This window comes from Lonchura striata, chromosome 10 (genome assembly GCF_046129695.1).
Source record: "Lonchura striata isolate bLonStr1 chromosome 10, bLonStr1.mat, whole genome shotgun sequence".
Lineage (NCBI taxonomy): Eukaryota > Metazoa > Chordata > Aves > Passeriformes > Estrildidae > Lonchura > Lonchura striata.
This window is the reverse complement of record NC_134612.1, coordinates 4,437,989-4,461,259: the sequence shown is the minus strand read 5'-3', so window position 1 is coordinate 4,461,259 and position 23,271 is coordinate 4,437,989. Positions and strand designations below refer to the sequence as shown.

The window sequence follows — 23,271 nt, the reverse complement described above, 5'->3', positions numbered from 1 at the left end:
CTTTTGCCCTCCTTCACAGACTCCTGTCTTGTCAAACCAAGACAATATTTTAAGCCTAAAACAGGATTTTTCAACTCTCAAGATGCTGAAAACCATAATTTGATTAAACAGCCATATTTGATATGAATAAATCAGAAGCAAAAGGAAGTGCATGCCCAAGCTTCTCTGTATCCTGACTGCTGAGTCTGGACCACATGTGCATGTGGTCAGGAATGAGCCCAGGCACCACTGCCCCTGCCATAAGCACCCCGAGGCTCTTACACTGACTCACAATGAATGAAGGTGTTGATAAAGTGAACTGAGAAAGTATTTTTCAGCTCTTAGGGCACTCCTCTGGGTCTGGGAAACTGCAGATGTGAAACTTGACCTACCACTTCCTGGAGATGCTCTTAGCAGCAGATGGCCCCTTCTCCCTCTTGGACCTCTGGTTTACCTGCCTGAGCATGGGATCTTCTCCCACTGCTCAGAGAGAGGAACCCTTTCCCTGTGAGACCGTGGGGTTCCTCCCACAGGAGACAGCTCTCTGTGAACTTCTCCAGCGTGGCTCCAATCCCACGAGCAGCAGTCCTCCCAAAACTGCTGTGGCATGGGTCCCTCTTCCACGGGGTGCAGCCCTCCAAGGACAGGCTGCTCCAGCCTGGAAGCAAAAGTCCTCTCTGTCCCCTGGGTCTCCCACAGGATCACAGCCTCCTCCAGCATCCACCTGCTCCAGCATGGGCACCTTCCCCAGGGGCTGGGGATGGATCTCTGCATCCCCCGTGGATCTCTGAATCCCCCAATGGATTCTCCATGGGCTGGAGGTGGATTCTCTGCATCCCCCGTGGATCCCCATGGGCTGGGGGTGGATCTCTGCATCCCCCGTGGATCCCCATGGGCTGGGGGTGGATTCTCTGCATCCCCCATGGATCCCCAGGGCTGGGGGTGGATCTCTGCTTCCCCTATGGATCCCTAGGGGCTGCAGGGTCACAGCTGTCTCACCATGGTCTCACCCTGGTCTCACCATGTCTGCAGAGGAATCTTGGCTCTGGCCCCTGCAGCACCTCCTGCCCCTCCTTCCCCACTGACCTTGGTGTCTCCACATTGTTCCCCTCACATGTTCTCAGCTTCTCCTCTTCTCTGGCTAGAAAAAGCTGTGTCCCCCATTATTTTAATTTTCTTCTTCAATCTGTTACCACAGAGATGTCGCCAACCTCAGTCACTGGCCCAGCCTTGGCCAGCAGCATGTCCATCCTCAGAGCCAGCAGGGACTGGCCCTGCCAGATATGGTGGAAGTTTCCAGCAGCTTCCCACAGAAGCCATCTCCATGGCCACCCTGGGTACCAAAAACCAGGCTGTGCAAAACCAACACACTGCTGAACTGCAGAAGTAGGTCCACAGCACAGGTAGCCACAAGTTCCAGGGGGAAGGAGTTCAGTTTGCTTTCTGTCAAAACTGAACTTCAGACTCCGAGGCTTCCTGGTGAAAACAGCCTTCAGCTGTACCTTGGTGGCTTCAGCAGCAGTTTTGGCTTACTTGCCAGAGCTCAGCATTCTGTACCTGGCTAACATAAATCATACACGTACTCTGGCCTGATGCCTGTGAAGATTCACCTCCTCAGGGAGACCAGGGTGTTACCAAACCCATGAAAGTACAGGGACAAGTCTGGTGATTGCTGCTACTGCCACAACTGCATGGCCAGAGACTCCTCCCACCAGGGAAGATTCTGTTTGCACCTGTCTAGAAGCAGCTCAATTGCTGGTCAGACTTTCAGAGAAGTCTCTTCAGGCTTTCCCCTTCCTGTTCCACCTACCCAACAGATGTGAAAAAAGATCACAGAAACCTGCCATCAAATGGAGCAAAATGACTTCTGGACATCAGGACAAGGAGATCTCTGCTCAGAGACCATTAGTTGTGGGCAAAAATCCACTCACCGTAGGCTACAAAAGAGAGACAAGTGTGTGTCTGGGGACACTGGGGCAAGGAGGCTGGCAGCAGTGTGAAGTACACTTGTGAAGGCCATGGAGTGTCAGAATAAAGAGAAAATACATCAGCGTGTCTCCACAGGGGTGAGAGGGAGAGGAAAGAAAACAAGCAGACAACTCCAAAGTGCTGTCTGGTGAAATGTGTTGAGTTCCAGAGGACAACAGAGCTTTGCAGAGGCAGGGACAGTATATTTTACCTGCTCAAGTGTCCTCCTGAAGTCAGGCTTGAATTTATTACTTTGTATTCTCTTATTTCAGGGTTGCAACTACACACTACAGATATTCCAGGCTCTTCTCTGAATCATGACAACTGTTCCCGTCCTGTAATGGCCTGCTGGGCGTTCAAACAGGAAATTATGGGAGCTGGTGCCACGTGAACATTAGAAGGGTGTTAGAAACAACACGTCAGGGAGAGTGAGCAGGCCAGCAGTGATCAGTCCTCCAAGAAACACCAAGGAGGGCAGTGCCAGGAAAGAAGAGGCAGCGGGAGTGGGGTGGGGAGGGTGTGACGGGACAGGAGGCACCGAAGAGGGGACGCGGGGACCTGAGGCACCGTGGGACGGGCGAGACAGGATGAGGCACCGTGGGGGCTGTCGGTGAGGAAGGGGGCTGAGCAGGGAGCTCCGGGCCTAGCGGCGGCTCCGCGGCCGCGGGCGGAGCGGAGGCGGCGCCGGGCGCGCTCGGGTTCGTTGTAGTAACGGCCGCGATGGCGGCGCGGCCGCCGCTGCCCGACTCGGTGCTGGTGCGGGTCTTGGCGCTGCTGCCGCTGCGGGACCGGCTGCGAGCGGCCAGGTAGGGTCTGCCCGGGCGGGACCGGCCGCCTGGCGGTTCCCCGCCCCGGCGCTGACCGCCGATCGCCTCCCCGCAGGGTCTGCCGGCGGTGGCAGCAGCTGGCGCAGGACCGAGCGGTGTGGACACATGTGGATCTGAGCCCTCACCGGGTACGGGCCGCCCGTCCGCACCGGGCCGGGCCGCGGGGAGAGCTCCCCGGGCAGGAGGGATGGGGGGAGGCGGGGTCACCCCGCCGTGCACGGAGTGAGTGCGGGTCCCCGCTGCAGGGACGGCTGAGGGAACGGCGGGAACCGCCCCCTGCCACAGGGGCCCCGGCCCGCCGCAGCCCTGGCACGGCGCCCTTTCGCCCCCAGATCAGCCGCCGCACGCTGTGGCACCTGGTGCGGCACCGCCTCCCGGACAGCCTCTGCACGCTGCGGCTGCGGGGCGCGCCGCGCTCCCGCGGCAAGCAGCGGCTCCTCTCGCCGGCGCTGCTGGCCGCCCTTCGGGAGCGCTGCCCCCAGCTGCACCGGCTGTGCCTGACCGAGACCGACCTCCGCCATGTCCCGTACGAGAGCATGCCCGCCTCTGTCACCACGCTGGAGCTGAGCCTTTGCGACATCCCCGATGCCTGGTTCTGCGTTTCCCCTTCGGTGCCACCACCGCAGGTACAACACCTGGCTATCCACAGCATTCCCACCTTTTCTGACAATCATCTTCTTGACATTTCCTCACAGAGCCACTTGAAGGCACTGAGCCTTTGTGGCACCTACCGTGTCACTGATACGGGGATCCAAGCAGCAGCTCCACACCTGGAAGAGCTTGAGCGCCTGACTCTGCGGCACTGCATCATTGGTGATGCTGCCTTGGTGTTCATCGGGCGCCACATGAAGCAGCTCCGCTACCTGGAAATCAGCAATGCCTACTTCCTGACAAACAGGGGGCTGGTTGCTATTGTGGTGCTGGAGCGCCTGGAGACCCTGTGCCTTGACCTCTATGATTTGGTCTCCCTTGGTACTGTTATCGCTTTGTTGCAAGTGCTGCCTCGCCTGAACCACCTCAAATTAGGTGGAACTTGCTTTGAAGATGAGCTCCTCAGTAAAATTCAGGAGAATTTTCCACATTGCACCATATCTCACAGCCTGTGACAGCCTGAAGTGCTATTCTTCCTTAGTACACCTGAAGTGCTCCTTTTTTTATTTTTTTGAAAAGGCCGTTTTCCTGTAGCTTTGGGACAGAATTCCCGTTGGCCTTAAAATATTACAGTTTTTTCACATAAATACAGAGCTTGTCATGTAAATAAGGTTTTTAACAAGCTTTTGGTAGGATTCCCCCTCCTTGTTTTCCATGTATCAGAGGAATAGGGAAGCTGGGAAGCACACCCAGCCTTTGGGAACCCCACTGACCAAAAACTGGGGTGATGACAAGTTTAAGCTCTGTCTTCTCCTCTTTCTCCACTGCCGAAGGTTAGGCAGCAGCTTAATGAGTGCAGAATTCAAGGAGTGAAGTGAAGCACCAGTCTGTTACGGAAAAAACAGACCTGGCAGCCAAAACCTCACAATTACCAATTCCTTCTCTTTTCCTTCAAATTCAGATCTTCAAGTCACTTGTCAGACTGGTCATGTGGATCCCTGAACACCTGGTCCCAAGAGCCAGACATCCCGTTTGCCCCCAGGCATTGCTGGGGCTGCTGTTACCTCTGGTTTTGCTGGTAACATCCACGTTTTCTTATCACCTTTTATTGTCTGTGCTCACATCCTCTTCCTCCCCCATCCCCCAGTATCCTAACACCAGATAACCACCTAAATGTTATGTTGTTATTCTTAATTTTCAGTCGATATTTTTGAGCAAATATTGTATTTATTTTAAAAAACTTGCAAGCTTCTAATTTTCATTTGAATCCTTGTTTCTTAGGACTTGGGGTTTTTTTTAGTTTTAACCTGCTTCAGCATCTCTCCTGCCCCTTAGGCCAGCCTTCCTTGTGACAAGAGCATCCCACAGGAAACAGAGTGGGACAATTTAAGCTTCAGCTGAGCCTTTTCTGCCCTGTTTTCATCCCAAACAGCCCCTGCCCTCCATTCAGCTGCAGCACATGCAATAATTCTTTGGGTTTCAGACAGTCCTGGATGGCAGTGACCCTCCCTGGGGTGAAATTCTCATTGCTGTCAGGCAGCCTTTGTACCCTTGCCTTTTTTTTTGTTCTTAAACCCACTCTCAGGGTAGCTTCAGGGCAAATACCCAAAGGTAAAACGTTGCAGCTCTGCCTTGGAAAGCATCCCAAGGCTGCTGACTTAGTAACTACCACTCTGCGTTTATCCCAGACAAGGAGATTAACACTGGTGGAATCAGCCTTATTAAAACCTCCAGCATTCCCTGTTCCAGCACTCTCTGAGATGGGGAGGGACAGTACAACAGGAAAAGGGAAACTCAAAACCAGTAAAAATCCATCAGCCAGTCAAGGCACAGTGAGAGGCAGCAAGAACCTCAATGTTTTCCTGATCTTTGCAGCGGGATTTTTGCAATCCTGAGGCACAACAACAGAATATCCCCACAGTCACAACATGCCAGTTTTCCATTCACTAACTGCTGAACAGGGAACAGCAATTACAAATTGATATGGTGCAAAGTGGAGTGTTTTAGGTTTGAAAACAGGAGGGGAGCTGTAAATATTGGATTACTATGGATAAATTATGGGAATAAAAAACTGAAAGGTCTTTAATCAGCAGTTCTGGTTCTGCTCACCCTCCCCACATACCTGCTTGAAGCTCTTTGGAGGGCTGTTCTTGACCTTTATTTCTTCTGATTTCCAAATTCAAGGGGTTTCTACTCAGTTCATCTCCATTTCTTCTTTTGCTGACTTGAGCGTTTCTTCCCCCAGCCCCACCTTCTCAGTGACAAATATATCACACATCATTACATCAAAGCCCAAATGTTTTAAAAAAATACATAATAAATGTCCAACAGAGACAGCTAAACCTTCAGCAAAACTAGGACACAAAACTGGTCCTAGCATCCTGAGAGAAGCAGCAGTCCACAGCCCTCAAAGTGAAAGAAAACTCAGAGAAACCACAAAATCTGAGGTTATCAATCATTGCTGCAATGACCAAGCGGCTCCTTTGCCTCTTCACACACCAGCTTACACACATGTACCACGATTTCATACATGTGTATATTTAATATTCATACCCAGGTGTTTTAGCAGATCCAAATCCGTTTTATTTTCTCAGCCAAGTGCATCTGCATGTGCCTGGGAGCCTGAAGGATGCCGATGGCACACAGAGTTGAGGAGGAAGGTGCTGACAGCAGGGTGTGTGCGTGCACTGGCCGTTTTGGCCAGCAACAGCTTTCTCAGCTGGCACTTCTGTGAGCTACACTTTTGCCCGTGGTTTTCAAGTTTGTAGCTGGACTCCATGAGGCAGAAAAAAATTTATTAGCACAGAGGAGTCCGTTTTGAGTGTGGTGCAAACAGGAGTTTGCTCTTGGAAGGGGAAGGTCGGTGAAATCTTTCTGTCCCGACACAGATTATTTGAGAGCAGTGACGTTTTGAACTTGGATCTGCATTTTGGGTGGTTTACAGCTAGAAAAGATGAATTTCCTTCTTTTGCAAGTCCACACCGCCATCGTGCGGTGTGCTTTGTGAGCGCTGACAGTGCCCAGGGAAAAGTCACGCCCTTTCTCTCCTGGCGCTGTTAGTGTGGGAACGGTTGGTGTAGGGGTTTCGTTGGGGATCCTGAATCTTCGAGACTGAAAGAATATCATCCTGCATGTAGCTGGGAAGGAAGACGAATCGTCTCACCGTTGGCTGGGCAGTTTATAGGCTGCAAAAGAAAAGCAAAGAGCACGGATTCTTTTTCCCCTAGAACCTTTTCCAGGGGAGCAAGTGCTGAACGTTTTTAGTTTTGTAACTGGACTCTGCAAGGGGAAAGGGAAGGCCAGGGCTTTTTTGTTTTAGGACCTACAGTAGGAGAATCATTGCTGGACATGTTAAGTTTTGAAGCTGGGTTTTGGAGATTGAAAGAATGTGATGGTACATGCAGCTAAGCAGGAAAATTCATGACTCCAGAGTGTGGTTGCTTTTCACAGGATGCAAGTTAAATGTTGAGACAGTAACAGCTTGCTCAACCAGTGCTGGTCTGCACCTTCCCCCTGCCTCATGTGAGCCACACCAAACACATTGGTGCAATATTGTAGTTTTCTTCTCAGCTTTCTACCACAGTATTTGCTGAATCTTGGAGTCTAAAGCTAAAAGGAATTGTTTCAACATAAATCTCGAATAGGAACCTGTGCCAGCACAGATAGGGGTCACTGACCTTCTCCCTTACAGCAGATAACCAGAATTTGGAAGTCAATTGTGCAGTCACTCTCTTCTTGGAGCTTTTAAGTTTGCAGACAACCATGGTGCTCTGCAGGTTAATTCTCAGCCTTATGTAGCATCACACACTTGCAGTCTGACATGTAAATTCACTGTGGTGCAGAACAGTGTATCTGCACAGAAGCACACCAGCACATTGCACTTCTGGAGGTGCAAATCAAATTTCCAGCATGGGCTCCTGGATGGGAATTACAGTTAATTTCCACAGGAAGGAAAGCACATAGGCCCAGTTCTTTAGGTGCAGGTCAGAGGTGACCTAGGGGAGGAAAAGTCCAGGCACACATCTGACCCAGCAGCTTCCGGCTAGGAGAGATCCTTGGATGTACAGGGGCATTCAGAATTTCTGCCATGGACTCCCAGATGAGAATGACAGTGCATTTCCATGGCAAGGAAAGCACACAGCCCCAGTGTTTCAGGTGCACTTGAAAAGTGGCCAAGGGGAGGCCAATGCCAGCCAGACTTGTCTGTGCTGGCAGCTTTAATGTGGGAGTAATCCTTGCATATACTGAATTTTAGAGGTGCAATCCAAATTTTGCACATGGGCTCCTGGGGAAAAAAAAAAAGGAATTTTCTTCTCCATAGGAAGGAAAACTCAAAGCTCCAGTGTTTCAGGTACAGATGAGAGACAGCCCAGGGGAAGTCAAGGCCAGTGGGATCCATATGTCCTGACAACTTCTGTCTGGGAGCAATTCTACAAGTAGACTACAGCATAACACAAAACAGTGCAGGATATCAAGGTACTTATATTAAAGCTAGCAACAGAAACAGTACTGGTTAGGAGTCAAATGTAACTGACCACTGAAAAGATGATAATGTACACAGATTCCTTTCACTTAAGCTTCGAGGGAGTAACTGCAAAGCAGGCAGCCCTGCTCATAGGAAAAACTACACATTTCCAAGCATAGAAAATTTCTGCTTTGTCAAAGTTTGGTGTAGCTTTTATAAAGTGAGGTGTCTGTCAGTCAGAAATTCAGCTTTATATTCCAGATGCCAGACCAGTCTTAATCCCACAGCACCAAAATAACTCAATACAAGACAGCTTGTCCTGTGTGAGTTATCTGACCAGTTAACAAGTAACAGATAGGCTCTTGTGTGGGGCAGATGTGCTGCTGCAGAGGTGGAGTCCCACTTTCAGCCCTGGGTGCCTGGCTGTGAAGGATGACCCTTTTCTACAGGAAGGAAATCCTGCTGCCCCAGTGTCTGTGGGGCAGCTGAGAGGCCATCCCCAGGAAGCCAAGGATAGTGAGATCTGTCAGTCTGGCAGCTTTTGCCTGGGAGTGATCCTTGGATGTTCAGTTTTGGGAGGCAGAATCCAGATTTCAGCCATGGAGGCCTGGCTACAAGGGACTGCTCCGGTGGTGCAGCGTCTCTGGGCAGTGAGAGGCATCCCCATGGCCCTGCCCGGAATCGCTCTGCGAGGCTGAGCCTGCCCCCATCACCCTTGGCCCTGCCTATCAGTCACTCCGAGTGGATGACTCTAATCTCAATTACGTTTAGCACCGCCTGTCAATCCATCTCCTGGGTTGATCCCCCCCATCATCACTTTTAGTTCTGCCCGTCAATCACTGACAGGCTCATCCCAGGTTTAGAGCTCTTCACAACCGACAGAGCCCTCAGGGACCCCGCGGCCCTGCACAGCCCACATATCCCTCACCGGCACCATCGCACTCACGGCCCTGGCAGGCTCCGCAGCCCGCCCAGAGCCCCCCGTCCCCGCACCGCCCTCAGCCCTCCCGCCCTCAGCGCCCCGCGGCCCTCACGAGCCCCGCGCACGCGCCCCGCGCCTCCCGCCCCCGCGCATGCGCAGCGCTCCGCGGGCTGCGGCCGCGCGTTCCGCTGTGCCCCGGATGTGCCCCTGCCCCGGAACATGGCGGCGCCGGGCTGGGCGGAGGGAGCCTGGTAGCGCCCGGTGCCGTCCCCGCCATGGCGGACCTGGGCCGGCAGCTCCACGAGTACCTGGCCCAGTCCAAGGCTGCTGCTGCTGCCACCGGCCCCAGCGCGGCGCCCGCACCGCCGGCCGCCGGCGGCTCGCAGGAGGAGGCGGGGGACGGCGGCGGGCTGCGGGCCTGGCTGGGGGCGCTGAACGCGCTCCCGGCGGGCGCTCCCCCCGGCGCCACGGTGTGGCCGTGGACGGGAGAGGAGGACCCGTGGCTGCGGGGGCTGTCGCGCTGGCAGCGGCTGGCGGGCAGCGGGCTGTGCGCGCTTCTGGCCGCGCTGTGCTTCGCGCTGGCCGGGCTGTGCGCGCCGCTGCTGCTGCTGCGCGCCCGCAAGTTCGCGCTGCTCTGGTCGCTGGGCTCGCTGTGCGCGCTGGGCGCCGCCGCGCTGCTGCGCGGGCCCGCCCGGCTGCTGCGGGAGCCCGGCCGCGGGGCGCTGCTGTACCTCGGGGCGCTCCTCGGGACGCTGTACGCCGCGCTGGGGCTGCGCAGCACCGCGCTGACGGCGCTGGGCGCCGCCGCGCAGCTCGGCATCGCCGCCGCCGCGCTCCTGGCCGCGCTGCCCGGCGGCGCCGCCGGCCTGCGCCGCCTGGCCGGGCTGCTCCGCGCCGCGCTGTGCGGCCGGGGCAAGGCGCTGCCGCTGTGAGCCCGGCGCAACGGCGGAGGAGCGGCGCGGCCCCGCGGGAGCCCCTCGCACACGGGCCGGGAGCCTCGCGATGTGTTCAGCCGCCTCCGAGACGGGGGACGCCGCTTCTCTTCGCCTCCTCCGCGTCCTGGCACGTTTTCCTCGGTAGCGCCCGAGGAGCAGCGGCAGGGCTGGCAGCCCCGGTGACGCGGAGCTGCAGCGCTGTGTGCGGTGTCAGCCTGCCGAGCCGCCCCGGGCTCGTTACTCGCCTCACCAGGGCTCGGCATCGCTCCACCTCTGGGTGGGGAGCCGCAGCATCGCTCGTGCCTCCAGCCTGGGGCCGTGTGGCTGCTGCACGGCTGCTGCGGAGCGCCGCATCGGAGCCCGTGCGCTGCCCCTGCGGATTCGCCCGGTGCTGAGGAGCAGCTGAGGTGCGCAAGGCTGACGGATGCCGAAACACGAAGATGATTTAGCAAAATGCGATCGAGGCTAGGGGACGACATTGAAAAATTAACTGGTTTTGTGCTGACCCCTACACTATGAACACATACTGTTTTTGCTGTCACCTCAGACCAGTGGTGAATACGAAGACTGTGGCCAATGAACTGCATTTCTCTCTAAAAAGCAGCTTTAAAATAACCATCCAGTAAGTGAAACAAACTTTCCTGGGGCTGTGGATCACAAAAACTGCCCATACTTGCAAGGGGTGGGGGTGTTCTGCATGATCGTGAGAGGATGCAAAGTGCAAATGTTGGTTAAGAGCACTGGCGTTTGCAGGTACTGCTGTAAGGGACCAAACTGGGCTTTAAAGTGGGAGCTTCAGCTCTTAGAACTTTACTTTTGTTTATAGATATTGCTCTCTGAACTTGAGCAGGAGTTGCTTACTTGTCCCAGCCCGACCTTCAAAAATAGATTTGCCAGTAATTGGAGCTCTGCTTCAGTGCAGAAACTGAGCTGCCTTAGGAGGGTGCTGAATTCAGGCTGACAGAGCTGGGTTGCTCCAGTTTGGGCCAGGTACTGGACAGCTGCAAGGAAATGGGACCATGGGGCCTCACCTGCACAGAGCCCCCGTGAGTATCTCACTGAGCATTTGTGCCTCATGGAGAAAATAAAGCCTGCAATACTTACCTGCTATCACTATTTAGTTTTAATATATTTACCAAATACTTTTCTGAATTAAACTGAAATTGTTAAAGAGGGTGCTTAAGTGTACATAGATTGCTTTAATAAAAATATTTGTGCCCAGTTGTCAGTATAGACATTTCCCTATTGGTCACTTTTTTCCATTAAGAATGTAGATCAGAGCTATCAGAATAGCATTAAATTAGCTCTCTTGTTTTTACAGTTTCAAAGTTACAGTATGTAAAATTAATTTTATTCCTAAAAGCAGTGTAAAATTAAATCTGAGACAACCTCTGAAGTAACAGATAGAGCATAAGAGTCTATGTGCAGCACTGGTAAAATAACATGACCTGAGGAACACAGAAATATATTCCCAGTAAATAACTGTACCCATTTCCCAGTAACAGTGGGTCACACTATCACAGACTGGGAAGCTACTTCTGTCTCTTCTGCTATGCTGTTACCTTCCAAGATTTTGTAGAAACTATATCTAATTATCAAATTTTCTTTTTACTTTTTGAGCATATGATTGTGAAATACTTCAAAACTCCATTGAAAAAGCTGCCCCTTGAAGAGTATTACTTAACATTAAGTACCATAATTGTTTAAAGAACTAACCAATCATCAGAGGAAATAAAAGTTTTCTAGATAATACTGGGTTTTCTCTTGTTACATACACTTTAACTTGTTTTGGTAGAGGACTGTGGTTTAATTAAAGCCTGAAGCTCATCCTGTAATTCATATAGTATTAGACCTCTTTTAGCACCTTAAACATACATCAGGCTTGCTAAATGAAAAGAGAGCAAGCTTTCCTCTTTGCCAATGATGAAATCATTAGTATTTCTCATGAAAACTTCAGGACAAATCCCAGCTCCCAGACATACACCCAAAGGGCCCAAAGTCCTTCAGATAGAGCTAAAAAGCATTTTTTCTCAAGGGACAAACTCAGACATATCAGATATATCTCAGCTGTTTCTAGAGAACTCCTTTAAGACCATTCTCCCTCTCCTGACACCCATGAGAAGGATTTTATAAGCTGACAATCAGTTACAATTTTCAAATGTGATTTGATACACCACAAATTAAAAACCAAGTAGAAAAAGGTACTTGTGACTGAGTGAACCAAGAGAACAGCAGTTAAGCATCTGTGCTTTGATGTCTTTAAGTAAGATGGGACATAGGGCTTGAGCCAGTCTTTGGTAAAACTGACTATGAGAAGATGCAACAGCTGCATGTGTTGCTGGGTTGCAGGAGCCTCTAGAAATAAGTCTCATCCTGATTATAGCCTGAAATTCAAGGCAGGAGAGAGGGAAGCCTGAAGCAGGAGAGAGGGGGTAGTGATTTTTTATTATATTTTCAATATAGGACCTTCCTGAGGGGTACCTGCAGAGAAGTACTTACGTGGTAACATTTTCACTGAGGCTTTAGGTGTTAAAGGAGCCTTCTGGTAACGTGGTGGCTGGAGATGATTAACAGGAATGATTTGTGGGGAAAACAAACTCATGGTTGGTAAGTAGCTTTATTATGAAATGTGGAAAATAGGAATAACCCCTCCTCCTCATTTCCCTTCTTTAGTAAAATCAGACAACAATATCCTAAAGAAAAGACACTTAAAAAAACTTATAATTGCACTTCAGCAATTACTGCACCAGACTCTGCTGAACACCCATAGCTTTAAACATTGTGTCACACAGCTGCTGTAAAACATATCAATCAAGCTGCTGAACTTTCTTTCTCAGTTTCTATAAACAGATGCTGTTTTGAACAAAAATCTGTGGCTTGCCTAGGTGAAGTGTAGAATGCCAATCTTTGCTGTGATGTCTGTTTTAGGATCCAGGTTATGTAACTCACAATATGTCTTTGACAACTTGTTCTAAACATTATTTCACTCTTTTCTGTTTCAGGATGGCAGACTAGCAAGCAGTGGTGATTGCCTGCATTTTGGAATTTTAACCTCAGCACCACTGTACACACCTGTGGCTAAAGGTGAAAATGAAACTTCTCCATACATGATAAACCAAAACCCTGGGAATCGGCTCTCAGTATTTTAAATGGCTGAGATTTCAGGAGGTAGTACTGTTGCTGCATCTGAAACACAAGTTTGCCTAAATACAACCCTCTGTAGTAATAGGTGAGTAAAGAATCACACACTATTGATTTTTTTTGTTAATTTTTGCTCAAATTACATTCTGTATTCATACAAAACCAACGTAACTCTTTGACAAACTGTACATATAGAAACAAATTTCTGTCTGGAGGTGAACTGAAATCTGTGGAGATGCTCCATGTTCCACAACACTTAAAAGAAATTCCAGCTCTTGACAAAATAAGAAAGTGAGGGGAATAGGAGTGGAAAGAACAAAACAAAGGTAGCTACAATATTGCAGCTAGAGGCAAATGACTGATTCAGGAAAATAAAGACCCCTGTTAGGAACTAATGCACATTCAGTTATCCCAGTTAAGAGTCCAGGTTCGTGGCATTGCAGGTGAGTCCAGAGTAGCAGTCTATTTAAATATTGTCCCACAAGGACTGGGCATGACCCAGTCAAAGCCTCTTCTATCGGCCTCGGCCACCCCGAGATCCTCCTCTCCGGGACTGGCCAGAGTTCATGTTATTTCCTCGTCCCCAATTGCTGCTGCTCCTTCCTCCTCGAGAAGGGTTTGCCCCAGGGCCTCCACCAAAGGCTTCATCCCTGTGGAATCCATCGTGGTGGTCTCCATCTAGAGAACTGGACCTCCCAGATTTCGGCGCTCTCTGTGAAGGTCCTGAATTTCCTCGTCCTGCAAAGGAAGCACAAGCAGTTACTGGAGTAAGTTTCAGCTGAGTCTCTTCTCAGACATGGCAGATACTGAGCTGGTTCTACTGTGGTGTCATCATTCATAAACCAGCTCTAGCTGAGACCTGCAATTTTATGTCTCCTCCCTCAGTAGAATTTTCTTATGCAGATTTAATGTCTCCATTACAGTTCAGAAAATGGACAACCATCAAGCAATTCCTTGGGAATTAAAGGAGCTTATATTTGATACTGTCAGCAGTTACTGAAATGAAGTCAGAACAGTGATAGCTTTTCCTCCAAACTGCCAGTTCTTGTGCTTCACACTGGGGCTCTCTGTTTTGATTGCAAAATATACTATTTTAAAATGCAAAATGGAGACATAGCAGTGTTAACAAATTGAGACAGTCGAGGTTGATGGTGAACATCATGAGTAACATTACTGTTTTGTTCCATTTTTTTTCTAAAAATAATGGGAAAATGCTTTATTTCACTACTAACTGGAACAAGAAGTACTCAAGTTCTGACTTCCAGGAATAGAATTTTCTAATTCTCACATACCTTTTTGGTTTTGATATGTTTGATATAAAAAACAAAAAAACCCAACCCAATTTATTAGCCTAAAATAAGAAGCAGTATTGTGAGAAAACAAAATCAGTGCTTGTTTTTAGGACACATACTACAGCTAAATTCAGGTATTTTTGCTGCACTTTAGCAAGAGTGATTGTTCCATGTAAAACAGTCACCAAACTGTTTCACAGAAACATTAATGAAGTTTTAGTCTTCAAAGAATTTTACCAATACAACTGAAGGTGACATAGCCCCCGTATGAATAAGTATTGTTCATGGTTTGGCAGGCTTTCTGCCATCATTCTACACTTCCTTTAGCATATTATGAGTTAAATACCACACTTCTGCCTGGACAACAATTGTTTTGAGTTTAATGAAGAATCTGATAGAGTTATTACAATCATTACTGAAGCTGGAAAAGGAATCCTTACAGAATTGATAGATGCTGGCTAAATTGAGAACTACAGCATGTGGATATGGAAGGAAAAATACTGGTAGAGAAGTTTATCAACAGAGTTTCATTCAAAACATCTGTGAAGAAATGATAAAACCTGGGACTAGAGTCCATGCAGAGGAGGAGTGACAAGCAGTTAAAACTGAATGAGCTTTGGGACAGTGGTGAGAGAAATGGGCTGGGATTCAGTGTTCAGTGGCATCAGAGACAAAGTTGTGCAGTCTAACAGCAACAAATTCAGCTGCAGGCTGCCAGCTCACCATCAGGAAGCAAAAGAGGACATTTGTCACTGATCACTACCTGACAGTGAGTAGTCAATGTAAGGACATTAAAGAAAGACAGTATTTACACAAGAGAACAGAAGTCCTGAGATCTGTAAGAAACAGGATCAAGAACTGGTGTGATGCTAACAGCAATGACTCCAAAAGAATGTGTTCTGTGGGTTACAGTAGCATGGGACCACTTAGAGGGAACTACACCACCAGGGACTATTAAGAAAGAATAGAGAAAGTGGAAGAAATACAAGAGAACTGTAGAAACCCATGGCTGCACCACATCTTAAATAGTGTGTGCAATTCCTACTTACCTCATTTAATTTAGAAAAGGATAATTTAAAACTCAGAATAGCACATAGAAAGTAACAAGGCTAGTGGAAGAGACAGAACACTTTCTAGAAAGAATAAAGAAATCAGAGCTCTGACTTGGAGAAGAGCTCGTTCAGGCTGGAAGTGGTGGAGTTCAGTGCAGAGGTGGCATTCAGTAATAACAGGGACCAACATTCAACTTAATTACAGCACAAGACATCAAATAAAATTAGTGAATGATAAGCATAGATCAAGGGGAAAACATCCCTACTTTTTTTTTTAAGTACAGTCTACTGCAATTAAGTTTTAGAGATCTGTCCATGGATGTTGTGTATACCAAAAGTTTATATGATTCTTAAAGCAATTAGAGACATACACAAAAGGTAACTAGAAAGCCATTAAAAATAAAAATAATGTTTTAGTAAGTCAGATCTTCAGAGGTGTAGAGAGCACTTCAGGGATATATCACTCCAGGCTCAATATTCTTATATTTGAATTAAAGAACTCAAATATAATGCTCTTATATTTGAGTTAAAGAATAGTTGTTTATTAATATTAATAAATATTAATATTAGTATTAATATTTATTATATTAATAAACAACTATTCTGAAAATTATGGGAAAATGCTCTTAATGAGTTTTGCAGCTGAGTAACAGGGAACCGAAAACCAACTACTTTTGAACAGGGCAATAAAGAAGGGGATTCTGCATGCTGGAGATAAGATCTGGATTTGATGTTTTGAAAATCCCTCTGTTCTTATGTTCCTGTAAGACTGGTCTTTAACTTCCCAGCTGGTAAAATCAGATATTTACCACCTCAGCTTTATCCCCTCTGAACAGAGAAGTTCTGGATACACTGAATACTGAAAATACATGCCAGTGTTACTTAAGGGTTCCAATCAAAGGGTTTTTTTACCTTTGCCCCTCTCCTCTGGAGGTCCACCTGGAGCATCCATGTCTCTGTGGTCAGAGGTTCCCGGTCCATCGTGCCAGGGGCGTTTCCGTGGTGGCAGTGAGGCCATATCCATGCCCTGGAGTGAAGAGGAACGTTCTCTGTTGGCTGGAGAATGCCCATCATGAGGAGGGTGATCTGGACGAGGACCTGTGCACGAAAACAAAGGATAAGTAATGTTTATTGGATCATTATTCCTCATTTTTGAAGGCAGCCACATAAATTTACAAACTGCCCACAGTGTTTGGCACACAGTTTGAAGTTAAAATTATGTAAAGCTTCTCCTCTGTCTCGTTTCCTAGTAAAAAAGCTAGAGGTCAAACAGATTCTAAAGATGATGGGAAAAAAAAAGTGTGGCAGATGGAAAAAATGTAAAGTGTTCTTTCCCGTATTTTAAAGACAATCACACCTTCATTCATTTTTGCTTTGTTTTCCTTGGCATTTTACAGCTCTGTCTTGTCCCATATGGGTTTGCCTTTAGTAAGACAACTGCAAATATAAGCTGTTAGACATTGCAGCTGGAAAGATACCAACACAGAAAAAGATTACTGTTGGCATTAATAAACCTAGTAAAAAAAAACTCCATGACATGTGATTTAGTCATCCAGAGGTGACAAAACTGCCTGGGCACTTCTGGACTGTACAACACAACCGAAAATCAAGGCTTTGAGGCTACAATCACTTTTATTCATTAAGACAGCTGTATAGTTTTCCCTAAGTTCTGTATAGTTAAATTCTGTATAGTTCTTTTTTCCTAAATTTAAAAGACCAAAGAACTGCATTGGACTTTTTTCATGGTAAAATTCAGGTAGCGAACATGTGAGGTACAGGAAAAAGGCATGATTTTTAAAATATTTTTTTTAAGTTATTATATTGTAGAAGTCTACAAGCCTCACCAAATTTTTTACCTGGTTCTCTGTTTCCATCCCAGGATTCTGGTTTCCTCCCTCCTTCAAAGCGTGGGAATTCATCTGGAGTAGGAAGCAAACCCTTCCGAGCTCCTGAGCAGTAAGAGAAGCAGGGGACAGGAGTGAGAAGAGACATTGCATTCATGCGAATGATGTCGTCTCTCCAAGAAATGCCTTTCCTTCCTCATCCTTGCATTTCTGTGTGGAAGAGCATTCCCCTTACCTCTCAGAGCACCTCGACCTCGTCCCCGAGCACCATGGTCCCTTCCTCTGGAGTTTTCATCTGGAGAGTCAAAAGCATCATCTGGCCCAAAATCTTCAGGGCCAGGAAAGCCATCTCTGCCCCTGGGTCCCCGGCCCTCGTGTCTTGAGGGTCCTCCTCTTCGGAAGCTACAACAAAGAACATTATACAAACGTGGTTTTTAGGCATAATTGAGTCAGCTTCAGTTTAATTATCAACTAATTTCTAAACTGTTTCATTTAATGCTACAGCACATACAGTTACTAAAACAGGATTTGTAGGTGGGAAAGTGCCCATTTTTGCCTTTGAGCACTTTGATAGTAAGCTTTGTAATCTTCCTCTCACATTTCCTTCCACTGATTATGTTGGCTTTTCATACAAGAAAAATATTATTAAACACACTGCATTCATTTAATGAAAAGGTGGGAAGAACAACTGATGAGTGATGATAGATACAAGGTGAGGTAAGGCAAGGTATAAGTGAGTTTCCCTTAACTCTGATGGTCTTACATTCCCCTTCCCTTTTTTCCTTTCCATTTCCATCATAAAACAAACTGAAAACATAGAAGCGATGAGAGTCATGGCTATAACAAAACATTACAGGATCTCATTCCTATTAGTTCTATGATTCTTTTGCCAGACAACTCTCCTTTTCATTCCATTCTTCAAAGTTTACAATTTTAGCAAATGCATCTAGACTGCCCTTGTATGTATAGGCATAGTGACAGCTGAACAGTGCACAGTGGCATTCTGCAACCTGAAGAGCAGTTTAACCAACTGCAGTAATGAATTTTGTGTTGCAAAATGTGATTATGGCCCTGAAATTGATAATTGCTGTCTATTAAGTACCAAGGGCATCCTCAGGAATTTGCTACAATTGGGTTCTGCACTGCATCTTAGTGAGTGCAGCCTCCTCCAGCACTGCACTGGGGGCTGGGACAGCTCTTCAGAGGGGAGAATGGCTCTTCATGAGCTGTCAGTGCCATGCCAGGTAAGCCTGCAGCTGGCTGTGTGAATAACTAGCAGTTCTGTTCCTGGCATAAGCAGTTCAAACACCTGAAGGGTTTGCAAAGCTCAGCCCTGCCCTGTGAGGATGCCTGTCTATCACAGCTCAGCTGAGGTGGCACAGGCACACTGCTGTCCCCACCGTGCCACCCACGCTACTCTGCCCACCCTCAGTGACAGCACACGGTGTGGAGCTCTCCTTGCCCAGTCACAGGTGCCTCCCACCTCCCCAGTGTTCCCAGTTCCACTCTGGCTGAACTGGAAGCATCACAGTATTCCCATGGTGTTGGCTGTGTGCAGCATCCCCTTCCCCAGCTCATTAAAGACACAGTGCATCCTATTACAAGCAAAACTTTAGATACTTTTATTTAGAATTTTAACAACATTAACCTTTTAATTACAAATTTAAATATTTTAACAGTAGTCATAACACAATACAATATTTTTAAACTTTTACATTGTTTTTAATAAAAAACAATAGGTCTGTCTCCACCTCCCAGAAAACAAACACAATACAGAGAGGAGGCTGCTGTGCCTGTACAGGTACAACAGTGGATGGAGGAGTGCTTTGTATGGACCATGAACCATTTACATTAACCTGGATGGTTTGGGAAAACAAACTCAACAGTTTCAGGTACAAATGGTTCAAATAATCACAGAGCAGTATTGTTTAGCCTTGAAACAGCACAGTCCTCTAGAGGTTTCTTAGAGGGCCTCCTGCTTTAATACTGATATGGTGTGATTCGACTTAGCTTGGAAATTACCAAGATTTTCAACACGAGGTCCCAGGGCTGCAGGAACAGGGCCTTTCCTATTTCAGGCAACTTATGGACACAGCTGAGTTTTGGAATCTACGATACCTGTGCCTGACACAGCCACAGCTCCTAATATTGTGTTATGGATATCCTTATTTGCCTTTTCATATCAGTCACACATAAAACCCTGCCTTGCATCGGGTTCCGTTCCTGTTTGACTGCTCTCACATCTTCTTCCCCGAGGCCTAGGACCTTACTGTACACAACTACACACTGTGCAGATTTAGCAGGCAGGAAGAGGCAGGTCTCTGCAGTAGAAGCATCATGTTGATATAGAGTAAGAACAGGACAGGGATGAAAAGGATGGGAAATTAGAGAGAAACACACATACACACATTTGCCTCTCATGCTTGATCAAACCAGTTACAATCTCAATTTCAAACCAAGTCAGCTAAAGGAGTGGTTGGGATTAAGTCCACCACAGCATCTGCAGTAAATGGCACCTAGTTCACCTTCATTTCAAGAAAATCATCAAATGTACAAGCACAGTGAGCCTTTTAGAGCCCTGTGCCATTTCATTTCAAACTCTCTGGGCAAACACTTGTACTCTGATAAATAGAACACTCTTAGTTCAAAAGTCAGATTTACAGGTCACAAGGTTCTTGTTTCCCTTCCTGAAACTTTTTAAAGATCAGGACCATAATAAAATACTTGCCAGTCCCTAAGCATTTTCAATGTAAGATCTGAAAAATCTCTACTGAGCTTCTGAAAGTCTTGTCTGCTGTGTCTTTTAGAGTTCTGTGATGCAGACCATTGGACCACTTGACCATCCAACTGGATTTTCTCTGGCTTTACTTTTTAAAAATGGCTTTAATTGTTACCTTCTTTAAGTTACTGTTCATTTCTTTTCATACTCTTCACACAAAAGGAAGTTACATCTTACAGAGCTAGGTAGAAAATAGCTAAAAGAAGAGCTGTATAGATGCAAAGTAAAAGGAATGTAAGAAAATGATTAAAAAGGCAACTAAAACACACAAAATTCACATTATGTGGAGACCACAGCATATTGGTAACAAGCACATGTTCTTATACATAGAGACTTGGTGGTCAGTGAGAGGCTTAGACCATGGAGGCCAAATTTCATTTAATTAAACTAACATAAATCTGGAGCAATTTTGCTGATAATTCATTTCAGAGACAGCATTAATTCCTCCATATTTACATTGGTAACTAAAAGCAAATTTATCCCTTTGCGATTTATTCAGAGATTGTGAGCAATGACAAGGACATTGCTGTAAATCAGATTATTTTTGAGTTCTTTGCTTGGCATTAAGAAATAAGTCAAAAAGAGGAATAAAATTTCTACAAGCAAACGCATGAAAAAATAGTCTCAACAGTCCAACAGATGCTGTAAGTCTGTCCCTTCTGTCTGGCAGTCACATCACTGTTCCTGCTCCTTACGAGGGCATTGCATCTCATCCTACAGTCTCTACAGTCATGCTGTAGTTTGTGACTGGAGACAGAATCTCAAAATCCACTTCTAGGGTTCAAAAGTTTGTCACTTTAACCTTTAAGTCTCCTCTCAATTTTCATCAAAACGGTCTCAGATCTTCATCCTGTGTCACTGGATCTTCTCTACAAACTTTCCCCCTTCTCTTTACTTACTGTTTAAAGACACGGAAGCTGCTGTGTACAATGACCATTTTTCAAGTTTTCTTCTATTACTGAATGATTTTTATGGACTCTACACTCAGGTATATTAGAGTTTTCATTTCCTTATTGGTTTCCAGTTTATAAATCTGAAACAGATAGACTCCTTAATGAAAAGGAAACCAGGAATAAAAGAGTTCCCTCCATTTACCCTTTAACCCAAGAAAGAGAAGTGGATTTATTCTTACCTCTCGTCTCGCCTTCCTCGGAAGCGCGCATCCTCGGGATCCCGTGGGTATCTGTCATCTGAAGGTCTCCGTCCTTCCCAAGCACCAGGAGGCCCCCGGTTGGAACCACCTCCTTCAAATTCCCTGTGATCAGGAGGAAAGGGAGGCCCAGGTCCACCTCGTCTCCATTTCTCATCTTGCAATGGTGGGCCTCCTCTCCCCTCAAACTCCCGCAGTCGATGGCCAAATCTCTTGTCTGGGTGGAAATCATCCCGGAAGTCGTCGGGCCGGTCGAAGTCATCGTGGAAATCGGGGTGAGGTCCCCGTCTGTCGGGCATGCCCCTGCTGTCCCTGCCGTCACTCCAGTCCTGCCCCCCTCGGAACAGGCCCCTCTCGGGCCCGTGCTCGGGGCCGCCGCTGTTCTGCTCGTGCCGCCGGTCCGACAGCGGGCCCAGGTGATGGTTGGGTGGCCCACGGGCATCACCTTGAGGGACAACAAAAATCACAGCAGGTTTCTGTAACCGTTTCTACATCGCTTCAGGATGCTCTAGTTCATAGAGTTCTAGAAAGTATATAGGATACATTTCACATGAAACAGTATTTCCGGGAAAATTTTTCCTGTATATCCCAGCCCACACCTATGGAAGCTTTTCTGTCAGCCAAGGCCTTGCACTGTGCTCCAGCCATTTCTCCCAGGCTGCACTGCACTGGGACAGCCCCTCTTGGAGGAGACTGACTCCCAGGAGAACAGACAATATGTTAATTACCTTTATTAAGACCAGGTCCTTGGTTGTGAGGGCCCAGACGACCTTGTCCTCCTTGCTGCCCCAGGCCTGGTATCAGCGGAGGAGGACCCGGGTTCTGTCCGTCCTGTGAGCATGGAAGAACAAAAGCCACATGAATTGCCATGTGTGAGTAATTAAACATTTTTGTAGGAGTGCAAAACAATTTTCTTTCCATAAGGTCTACATCTGCACAGGTTGTACAACAGAAACAGCTCATGTTCCAATGGTTTCAGCCTCACATCAGTGGTTTCAGACAATCACATCAGTAATGCTTCAGTCACTGAGAAACACCATTTCATAAGAGACAGCTCTGCAGGTATTCATATTTTATCTGTCACAGCCAAAGAAGATAAAGCTCATATTCTTCCTGAGTATGAATATTCCGTAAGAATGTATTGAATTTATTGAGTATTTGATACAAATATTCTGTTCCTTTGGAGGAACAGAGGAATTTTCCTAAGGGAAATGTGTAAATTTGTTTGAAAATTATTATGTAATGCCCGATTTACAGGCAGTTAAAGAGCTTCACAGACCAAAGACTTCTTTGTTCATTTGGAAATGAACAGAAAAGAGAAACTATATATACAAAAATAAGTACTAAGAATGTTGGGATGAGGGGACAACAATAGGGCCATAAGGAATCCTCTTCTCTAAACACCTGTAAGTTGCTAACATGAGTTTCATTTTAAACATGATGGCAAAGTTCATTTTTCTCCATTTTAGGATTAAAAAAAGCAGAGGCAGTACAGTAGGCAGAGTTTTGTGTGCTTTATGTGATCCCAAAGAAAAAAATAAAGTATGTACGTGCCTTTTTGGTATTTTTTCCTCTTTTTTTTTTTTTTTTTTGGTGAATTTTAAAGGATAAATTAATGCTCTTTAAATTCAGCTGCTGTCACAGACTCATGAAAGATTTTGACAGGTACCAAAACTACAGGACCTGCTGTGGTGACACTGGTTGGAAAACTGTTCAGATGATGCTCTGATTCTGCCTTTCAACAGCACAGGCCTGACAAAAAGTCCTCATTTGGGGTTTGTGCTGGACTGGAACTGAAAAGTGACATGTAGAGAATTTACACTGCAGATATAAAATCTAACAATAAAAATATGAACCAGAGACCTGGAACCTGCAGGACTGCTATACAAAACCTTCCTACGCTGACATGACCAAAAAGCCAATCCCCCACAAACCCTTACTAGAAACCCCTAAAAATATAATTTCTTCCTAGATATGTCCAGTATAAAAGATTTAGACTTGGCCTTCACACCGACTTGTTAAAACCCTTTCAGCCTGCAGTCTGGAAATACTTAAAGACCTGTACTCCAGCACACCCCTGGGTCGTAATTACACTGCTTAACTTCTCCAGGAATCAAATAATTTTAATGCTCTAAATTAATTTTGAGAAACACTACCTTTTTGTTTCTGGTTGCAGAGAAGCAGAAAGTTTATTTGTGCATTTACCTCATCATATCTTGAAATATCGCTTTAAATTAAAAATTTATATTCAACTGCAATGTAGGTGATAAACACAAGAAAGCACACAAATATGTACTATAAACTGTATTTGCATCAAGTAATTTTG

The 23,271-nt window shown here is 46.7% G+C and overlaps 3 protein-coding genes across 5 annotated transcripts in view; 2 read left to right on the top strand and 1 right to left on the bottom strand.

Moving 5' to 3' along the window:
• Positions 1-2,667: 2,667 nt before the first annotated feature.
• LOC110474546 (F-box/LRR-repeat protein 12) lies at positions 2,668-3,905 on the top strand. Its single transcript, XM_031505658.2, has 3 exons — positions 2,668-2,753; positions 2,830-2,902; positions 3,107-3,905. The coding sequence occupies exons 1-3, from the start codon at positions 2,668-2,670 to the stop codon at positions 3,878-3,880; spliced, it is 933 nt and encodes a 310-aa protein (XP_031361518.2). The 3' UTR covers positions 3,881-3,905.
• A 5,064-nt stretch (positions 3,906-8,969) lies between these two features.
• On the top strand, positions 8,970-22,499 carry SFT2D3 (SFT2 domain containing 3). 3 transcript variants are annotated; one of them, XM_031505656.2, is made up of 5 exons: positions 8,970-10,309; positions 12,151-12,294; positions 12,690-12,916; positions 16,106-16,293; positions 17,052-22,499. In XM_031505656.2, the coding sequence occupies exon 1, from the start codon at positions 9,028-9,030 to the stop codon at positions 9,682-9,684; it is 657 nt and encodes a 218-aa protein (XP_031361516.1). In that variant the 5' UTR covers positions 8,970-9,027; the 3' UTR covers positions 9,685-10,309; positions 12,151-12,294; positions 12,690-12,916; positions 16,106-16,293; positions 17,052-22,499. The 3 variants fall into 3 exon arrangements, with proteins under 3 accessions (XP_031361516.1, XP_077641698.1, XP_077641699.1); XM_077785572.1 differs by having other exon boundaries at positions 16,106-22,499; XM_077785573.1 differs by lacking the exon at positions 12,151-12,294 and having other exon boundaries at positions 16,106-22,499.
• WDR33 (WD repeat domain 33) overlaps positions 12,286-23,271 on the bottom strand; it is a 69,498-nt gene continuing 58,512 nt past the window's right edge. Inside the window, exons 18-23 of the mRNA XM_021538038.3 lie at positions 21,674-21,776; positions 20,928-21,390; positions 17,252-17,418; positions 17,029-17,121; positions 16,085-16,270; positions 12,286-13,566 (exon numbers count right to left, since the gene is read on the bottom strand). Of these exons, the coding sequence (XP_021393713.2) occupies positions 13,343-13,566; positions 16,085-16,270; positions 17,029-17,121; positions 17,252-17,418; positions 20,928-21,390; positions 21,674-21,776 (1,236 nt within the window). The 3' untranslated portion in view covers positions 12,286-13,342. The remainder of the gene's footprint in view (positions 13,567-16,084; positions 16,271-17,028; positions 17,122-17,251; positions 17,419-20,927; positions 21,391-21,673; positions 21,777-23,271) is intronic.